Below are 9,128 nucleotides of genomic sequence, written 5' to 3'. Positions count from 1 at the left end.
CCTGGGTCCTGGCGGTGGGTGCCAGGCCCTCAGCAGCCCTTTAGATCCCACAGGTTCCTGCAGGGGAGAGCCGCTGAGCGGACTGGGCTGTGGGGCTATGTCAGGGCCTCACACTATGGTGGCCTCTGAGGTAGTGGGGTCCTGGGACAGTCTGGCTCCTCTTCCTGGCCTGGGACCTTGGACGTTGAACAGACAATCGGCCCAGAAACCTAAGGCCAGGACAAGGGCTCTACGAAGTGGACCCTGGTTTTGGGAACCGGTGCAGTGAGATGTGGGAGCAACAGCCTGACTGTCTCCTGTCCCGGGTGTGATTGCAGCCAAGGGCACAAACCACTGGTGCAGGCTCCTCCCCTGCTTCGGCCCTGCTGGGGTGTCCGGCAGGAGGCAACCTATCTGCTCTTTCCCTCACGTCCATGTTTTCCTCTGTATTCCCGCTCCCATACTCTCTAAAATCAATGGAGAAATTTGCTTGGGTGAGGATGTGTGTGTTTGTGTGTGTGTGTATATGTATATGTATATGTATATGTATATGTATATGTATTTACTTTTACTGATTAGGCTTAGAAAGGAAGGGGGCACGAGAGATAGAACATCAGTGAGCAAGAAAGAAGGCTCGCTTGCTTATGTACAACCCCCATTGGGAATCCAGGCCTCAACCCTAGCATGTGACTGACCAGGGCTGGAACCTGTGACCTCTCAGTGGTGGGTTGATGCTCAATCAACTGACACAATCAGCCAGGACTGTAGATCACTTTAATACAGGGAATCATGGTCAGGATGATAATGGTAGTGGTAGCTCACAGGGACAGTGTGACTCTGAGGACTGGTTTCCTGCTGGGTCCCCTGTTTGTGGGAGGTGGGTGTCATAACACAGCAAAGGGACAGAGTGGTCATGTAGAGTGTTGAGGAGAGATAATGGCTTTGCAATGGTCAAGGCCTTTAAAAGATGAGTGGACATGAGATGAATTGGAGGCTGAAGAGTAATTCACACAGGATGAGGCTAGGTCTGGTACATAGTTACTTCTCTTAACACTCACCGGGATTTTTGCTGTGACCCTTGGTGTGGCCTGGGGTGTTGAAGCCAGACTTTTGGGTTAGATTAGAGGCTTGAGAGGTCATCTGTGAGACTCACTGGGCTTGGTGCAGAGGGCCATCGGGGCTGGGACTTGAGTGACGGGTAAGTAGAGAGATGTTGGCTGTGACTCCTGAAGGGACATCAAGTGCAGCACCAGGGGAGGTGGCCTGTGGGAATCTGAGATCTGATTGTGTTTCTCAATAATTGAGGTTGAAGGAAAATAGAGTCATGAAGAGAGGACTTCGTAGAAGGTCTCAAGGCTGCCTCTATGAGTGTGAACTCTCAGCATCTGGGCAGGACTTGATCCTGTTTGAATTTGGCAAGCATTCTCTGGACCACACTTGCTGAGTAATGAGTAAGAGGCCAAGGAGATGCCTATGGGGTTGGAGCTGTAGGAGGGAAGGTGTGAACAAGGTGTGGTAGAAAGAGTCTTGTGCCCTTGGTGAGGGAGTGTGAATTGTGATTTCATGGCCACAGGGCCCTGACATTGACCTTAGAATGAATGAAGGGTGAGCCCATGTCTGCTGGTGTCTGGGTGATATAATATGGGTAATTTCAGGGTAATTGCCTGAAAAGAGGGGTGTTGTGTTGCTACATGCCAGGTCCAGAGCTTAGATGCCATTTACCTACCCAGCTGCCTTTTGTTGTTGAGGGCTGACACACTGATCCATAGGAATGAGAAGCATACCAATACAGCCATGTTACCTGGGCTTGAAACTCTCCACTGGTGTGGGTAAAGCAGAAGGATGAGAGAGAAATAGGTTATGGAGATGGTGAATAATTTTGAAAATGAAGGTGATTAGGAAACCACTCATGCTCATCAAGGCAAATCTGTGTTACTTTCGAATTTGTATGCCTGGGAAGGAAGCTGTGTGAGAGAAGTGTTTTCAAAGAACTCTGTGCAGCAGGTAGTGAGAACTGATGGCCTCAGCACCCTGAAATGAGGGTGTAAGGGGGAAGTGTGATGCCATGTATTTGGTGTCTTTGAGGAACAATCTGGGGGATTACAAGGAGATTGCCTGACAAGTGCAGCATCAAATCACTCACATCTCTCCCTGTCCTATGTTCCTGACACCCACTTTATTGACAAGAGGCAGTGTGGCCTACGTGTGAGGCCCAGAGCTCAGGTATCTTCTCTCTGCTCAACTGCCTTTCTTGCTTTCGGAAGACACAGCATCAGTAGGAATATAAGGAGAGAGTGACTAGCATGGGACTAAGGCCTGCTGTCTCCTCTGATGTGTGGAGTTGAGGGAGCAAATAGTTGTGTGTGAGGGGGGAGCATGATGACTATAAAAGCCTAGGAGAGAAACTGATCACGGACTGAACTGTTCCCATCATGACAGGATATGGACTTTGAGGACGTGGCCATTGCCTTCTCTCAGGAGGAGTGGGGGCTCCTTGATGAGGCTCAGAGACTTCTGTACTGCGATGTGATGCTGGAAGTGTTTGCACTTGTCTCATTCGTAGGTAAGACTTTCAAATCACTCTTGGTGTGCTGAGGTGATGTCCTCTCTTCCTTTATTCTCCAAATGTAGCTTTCTCTCTCTCATAGCCAAACAATGGCTCTGCTAATTTCCCCCACTGTCATGTAAAATGGGCATGGCTGCCAGGGGTGAGCTCTGGGGAGACCCCTGAACAAAGGTCTCTAGGAACATCGCTAACACCCACTGCCTTTTACTTGGAATAGGACCTAATCTACCTCCTGCACTGCTTGCCCCTGTCACCATCAAACAAGCCCTGCTGAGCGCTGTTAGCAGAAGACTGAGCTGGAGATCTGGCTTCTCTTCCATGAGGTGCTTGCCATGTGTTGTGTCATATTTCTGGTGAGGCCTTTCATGTTTTGTGATGTTCAGTGGATGAGACCTTCACAGAAGCCTCTTATTAATCCTTCCAGCACCTCTCTTATTTTCAGACGGTTGCCGGAACCCATATATTGTGTGCAAAACACTAGCAATCGGATTTCCCCTGTCACCACAGTCAACACTCAGTTCCTCAGCATTTCTGTCTTTGTAGGTTGTTTACATGAAACAGATGAGGAGGCCTGTTCTGAGCAGAGTTTATCTGTACAAGGAGAGTCACAGCTCAGGGCTTCTAAGACAGAGCCAGCAACCCGGAGGACCCATCTTTGTAAGCAGTGTTTCTCAGTGTTCAAAGCTATTCTGTACCTGACTCAGTCACAAGCAGCAGACTTTGAGCAGAAAGCATTCTTCAGTGAGGCATGTGTGAGAGACTTCTGTTTCAGTGAAAACCCTCACCAGCAGCAGAGGGAAGCCAGTGGAGAGAAGCCCTGGAGAGAAGCTGTGGATAGGGCCTCGTTTGTGACCACGTGCAGCTTCCGATCTTGGGTGCCTTAAACCAAAAAGAAAGGTTGGGAAAGTCTCCCCAGGCATCTCAGGGCTTCTCCAGCACCAGGTAACTCTCAACATTGGGGAGCCATACAGTGCAAGTGAGATTTCACTGGAATTTGTCTGTGGAAAAAGTCATCACAATTGGGGTGGACATGAAAACGCTGCCAGCAACAGCGGGAAAGTCATTCGACCTCAGAGTGTCTGCTTTGAAGAAGTGAATGATGAGGGTAACACATTTGGGAAAGTTTCTACACGTATATTTAACCTCAATCGGCAAAAGAGAGTTCATACTAGAAAAAAGCTCTATGAGTGTACTGATTGTGGGAAGTTCTTTAGAGAAAGCTCTTCCCTCATTCAACACAGGAGAGTTCACACTGGAGAAAAGCCCTATGAGTGCACTGATTGTGGGAAGTTCTTCAGGCAATGCTCTACCCTAACTCAACACAAGAGAGTTCACACTGGTGAAAAGCCCTATGTGTGTGGTGATTGTGGGAGGTCATTCAGGCATAAGTGTGGCCTCAACAGTCACCGGAGAACTCACACTGGTGAAAAGCCCTATGTGTGTGGTGATTGTGGGAGGTCATTCAGTCAAAAGTGTAGCCCCAACAGTCACCAGAGAGTGCACACTGGTGCAAAGCTTTATGAGTGTAGTGAATGTGGGAAATCATGTGGGTCCAGTCACCATCTCCTTAACCATAAGAGAATTCACGCTGGAGAAAAGCCATATCGGCGTAGTGATTGTGGGAAGTCATTCAGTCAAAATTGTAACCTCAAGAGTCACCAGAGAACTCAAACTGGGAAAGGGGCGGTGGGCCGCAATGCCACTGTGTGAGGACATGGTGATGTGGCTGAGCCTGGAGGGTTCAGCAAACCCAGGCATGTTTTGTGTCTAAAGGCGACAGCAAGAGGCAAGGTTGTGCGTGAGGAGTTTTACTTTCATTCTCAGGAAGCCGGGGTCATTGTTTGCCATGATCAGTAGATGGACATTGTGTGAGGCAGGGTTCTGACGTTTTCCCAATACTGTCCAGAGGAAGAGCAGGAGGGGCTGGAAGGAGGGCCCTGTAGGTGATGAGATCACTGGCAGGTGCGCACTGGACTGAGCCCTGAAGGATGCGGGCATCACCCGGCCCCGGGGCTGGGCCAGGGCCCTGAGCAGCCTGAGCCCTTGGGTCCTGGTGGTGGGTGCCAGGCCTTCAACAGCCCTTTAGTTCCCACAGGTTCCTGCAGGTGCAGAGCCGCTGAGGGGACTGGGCTGTGGGGCTGATGTCAGGGCCTCACACTCTTGTGCCCTCTGATGTCATGGGGTCCTGGGGCTGTGCAGCCCCTCTTCCTGCCCTGGGACCTAGGACCTTTAAGACACACTCAGCCCTGAATCCTGAGTCCTATGGATGTGTACACTGAGGCCACCAGCTCCCCTCCTGCAGGTGCCAGACCAGGAGCAAGTGGGCGGCCAACAGGGACGGAAGGAGGAGGACCGGGGGCGCAGGTGCCCTGCATTGGGGAGCCAGGTGCCGCCACCCCACAAGACGCGGCAGCCTCCCAGTCTGAAGGGCAGGGCAGGTGGAGGGCAAGCAGGAGGGACCTGCGGCCCTGGAGGCACCCCGCCTCCCCAGGAGCAGCGCCTGAGCTGCAGAAGGAGGAAGGACAGGCCCAGGGAGAAGGCCCTGGACTTGGCATCCTCGGTCGATGGGGAGCCTCAGCCACTTGGGGCCCGGGTTGCCCTGCAGACCCAGGAAAGGGCCATGTCCCCAGGCCCCGCCTCGGCGGCAGCCAGGAGAATACCCGGCTCTGACCCCACGGTGGGTCTGGACACCTGCCAGCCCTTCGGTCCCATAAAAAAATCTTTGCGTTGATTTGAGAGAGAAGAAGGGGGAGGAGAGATGAAACCACCGGTGATGGGAGCGGATCCCTGGTTGGCTGCCGCCGCCCGCTGGACACTGTGCCTGTGCTTGTGCACAGGCCTGACCAGCGAAGGAACCTGCTCTCCCGGTTCATCGGTCAGCGTCAACCACTGAGCAGCGCCAGCTGAGCTCTGTTGTATATTTTTAATAAAATGTAATGTGTATTTTTTATTTTCGATGGTGTTGAGATGTGTCCCATTCCCTGTGCATATGTTCTTTGGGGGCCTCTCCCAGACCCCCCTCCCCGGGGGGGCCTGTCAGTCTGTCCCCGTGAACCCGGCCTCTGGTCCCATCTCCTCCCCCAGCGCCACTGGCAGCGCCAGGTCACCTTCACCAAGGTCAAGGCCAGGGCTGCGGGAGAAAACTACATCACCCAGAAAGCACTGCGCCCGCTTCCACAGGGGTAGGCGAGTTTAGGTACCTACACTTTCAGTTACGGCGGGACTTCCGGTACCATCTTGGGGAAGGGCGTCGTGGCTTCCGGTAACGACCTGCAGGGTTCAGCCTAGGCTGAGTTGGTGGTGAGTAGAAGGAGGCAGCGCCCCGCTGCGCAGGGTGGGCCTGAGGCTGGTTGAGCCCCAACACCCGGGACTGGGGTCCCCGAGGCTCTCCGACTTCTCTCCGCCGACAGAGTCCACTCAGCGTCACCCCATTGGACCCTCCAGCCTCGGTGCGGGCACCGCTTGGGTCCCGCATCCCAGGGCGCAGCGTCCAGCACAGTGAGTCCTCGTGGGGACTCGGGTTACGAGGGGGAGGGAGGGCGACGGGCTGCGGTGCCGCAGGGAACTGAGCCGGGAGGTGGGGCACCCAGGCCTGGTTTGTGTCTAAAGGCGACAGAGAGGACGAGAGGCGGTTCCCGGGAGGAGTTTCACTTTCCTGCGCAGGGCGATGGGGCTGTGGGTGGTTGTGAACAGCAGAGGGACCTTGAGCCCCGAGGGAGGCGGGCATCACCCGGCCCGGGGCGGCGCCAGGGCCCTGAGCAGCCTGAGCCCCTGGGACCTGGGGTGGGTGCCAGGCCCTCAGCCCTTTAGTTCCCACAGGTTCCTGCGGGTGCAGAGCCGCTGAGGACACTGCGGGGCCGCCAGGGGAGGCCGTTGGGGGGGACTGAGCCGGGAGGTGGGGACACCCAGGCCTGGTTTGTGTCTAAAGGCGACAGAGAGGACGAGAGGCGGTTCCCGGGAAGAGTTTCACTTTCCTGCTCAGGGCGACGGGGCTGTGGGTGGTTGTGAACAGCAGAGGGACCTTGAGCCCCGAGGGAGGCGGGCATCACCCGGCCCCGGGGCGGCGCCAGGGCCCTGAGCAGCCTGAGCCCCTGGGACCTGGGGTGGGTGCCAGGCCCTCAGCCCTTTAGTTCCCACAGGTTCCTGCAGGTGCAGAGCCGCTGAGGACACTGGGATGTGGGGCTATGTCAGGGCCTCACACTCTGGTGGCCTCTGAGGTCGTGGGGTCCTGGGGCTGTCGGCCCCTCTTCCTGCCCTGGGCCCTGGGGACACTCAGCCCAGAGTCCTAAGGCCACGGCTGGGGCTTTATGACGTGGACCCTGGTTTTGGCAACGAGTGGAATGAGATGTGGGAGGTCCTCCCAGGTACAGGGACCAGAATGTGCAAAGGCCCAGAGTGAAGACTGAGCTGGTTCAGGAACGGGCAGGTATCCTTTTAAAAATATATACTTCTATTGATTTTAGACATAGACAGGGAGAGGGAGAGAGACAGAGACATCCATGCGCAAGAAACAAGGATGATTGGTTGCAGGCATGTGACCTGACCAGGACTGGTGCCTGCAACCTCTCAGTGCAACATGGGTCGATGCTCAAGCAACTGAGACACGTATCAGCCAGGGCTGTAGATCACTTTAATATAAGGAATCATGGTCCCTGGCTGGTTAGGCTCAGTGGATAGAGCTCAGCCTGCGGACTGAAAGATCCCAGGATTGATTCCGGTCAAGGGCACATGCCCGGGTTGTGGGCATGATCCCCAGTAGGGGGTGTGCAGGAGTTAGCCAATCAATAATTCTCATTGATGTTTCTATCTCCCTCTCCCTTTCTGAAATCAATACAAATTTATTAAAAAATGTATAGGGGATCATGATCAGGATGATAATGATAATAGTAGCCCAGAAGGGACAGTGTGGGCCTAAGGACTGGCTTTCCAGCTGGGGCCCCTGTTTGTGGGAGGTGGGTATCACAGCGAAGCATAGGGACAAAAGTGGTCGTGTAGAGTGTTGGCGAGATAATGGTTTCCCAGTGGCCAAGGCCTTTAAAAGATGAGTGTACGTGAGATGAATTGGAGACTGAAGAGTAGTTCCAACAAGAGGAAATTAGGACTGGTACATATTCTCTAAACCTTCACCAGGATTTGGCTGTGACCCTTGGTGTGACCTGGGAGGTTGCAGTCAATCTTGTGGGTTAGCTTAGAGCAGTGATGGCGAACCTATGACACGCGTGTCAGAGGTGACACGCAAACTCATTTTTGTGGTTTATTTTTCTTTGTTAAATGGCATTTAAATATATAAAATAAATATCAAAAATATAAGTTTTTGTTTTACTATGGTTGCAAATAACAAAAAATTTCTATATGTGACACAGCACCAAAGTTAGGGTTTTTCAAAATGCTGACATGCCGAGCTCAAAAGGTTCGCCATCACTGGCTTAGAGGCTTGAGAGGTCATCTGTGAGACTCACTGGGCTTGGTGCAGAGGGCCATCGGGCCTGGGACACGAGTGACAGTTAAGTGGAGAGATGTTGGCTGTGACTGGTGAAGGGACATCAAGTGCACCAGGGAAGGTGGGCTGTGGATATATAAGATCTTATTGTGGTTCTTCTGTGTGTTTTATTTAAAAATTCTTTATTGCTGAAAGTATTATATATGTCTCCTTTTTCCTATTGACCTCTCCCGCCCACTCTCACCCTCCTGCACAGGCCTCACCCCGCTACTGTCTGTGTCCATTGGTGATGCTTATATGCATGTATACAAGTACTTTGGTTGATCTCTTACCCCACTTTCCCCCTTCCCCTGCCTTACATCTGAAATTTGACTGTTCAATGCTTCCATGTCTCTGGATCTATTTTTTATTTTTTTTTTTGTGATCTCTTACCCCACTTTCCCCCTTCCCCTGCCTTACATCTGAAATTTGACTGTTCAATGCTTCCATGTCTCTGGATCTATTTTTTATTTTTTTTTTTGGTTTATGTTGTTCGTTATATTCTACAAATGAGTGAGATCATGTAATACTTATCTTTCTCTGATTGGCTTATTTTGTTTAGGTCTATCCATGGTATTGCAAACGGTAAGAGTTCTTTCTTTTTTATAGTAGTGTTCCTTTATGTAGATGTACCACAGTTTTTTAATTCACTCATCTGCTGATGGGCACTTAGGCCGTTTCCAAATCTTAGCTATGGTGAATTGTGCTGCTATGAACATAGGGGTGCATATATCCTTTCTGATTGATGTTTCTGATTTTTTGGGATATAGTCCTAGAAGTGGGATTACTGGATCAAGTGCAATTTCCATTTTTAATTCTTTGAGGAAACTCCATACAGTTTTCCACAGTGGCTGCACAAGTCTGCATTCCCACCAGTATTGTATGAGGGTTTCTTTTTCTCCGCATCCTCTCCAGCACTAGGCATTTGTTGATTTGTTGATGATAGCCATTCTGACAGGTGTGAAATGATACCTCATTGTTGGATTTTGTCAAATGCTCTTTTTGCATCAATTGATATGATCATGTGGTTTTTGTTTTTCAATTTGTTTATGTGATGTATCACATTTATTGATTTGCAGATATTGTACCAGTCTTGCATCCCTG

The 9,128-nt window shown here is 51.7% G+C and overlaps 1 protein-coding gene across 1 annotated transcript; it reads left to right on the top strand.

The window, feature by feature from the left end:
• Positions 1 to 107: 107 nt before the first annotated feature.
• Positions 108 to 4,456, top strand: LOC106725072 (zinc finger protein 211-like). The gene is given in 4 exon segments (XM_014534869.1): positions 108 to 305; positions 2,419 to 2,542; positions 3,089 to 3,432; positions 3,434 to 4,456. Coding segments are annotated over 4 exon segments (1,326 nt in total). The 5' UTR covers positions 108 to 269; the 3' UTR covers positions 4,256 to 4,456.
• Positions 4,457 to 9,128: the final 4,672 nt, after the last annotated feature.

The sequence above is a fragment of the Myotis brandtii genome, unplaced genomic scaffold (assembly GCF_000412655.1).
Source record: "Myotis brandtii unplaced genomic scaffold, ASM41265v1 scaffold1002, whole genome shotgun sequence".
NCBI lineage: Eukaryota > Metazoa > Chordata > Mammalia > Chiroptera > Vespertilionidae > Myotis > Myotis brandtii.
This window is presented reverse-complemented; position numbering and strand designations above follow the sequence as displayed.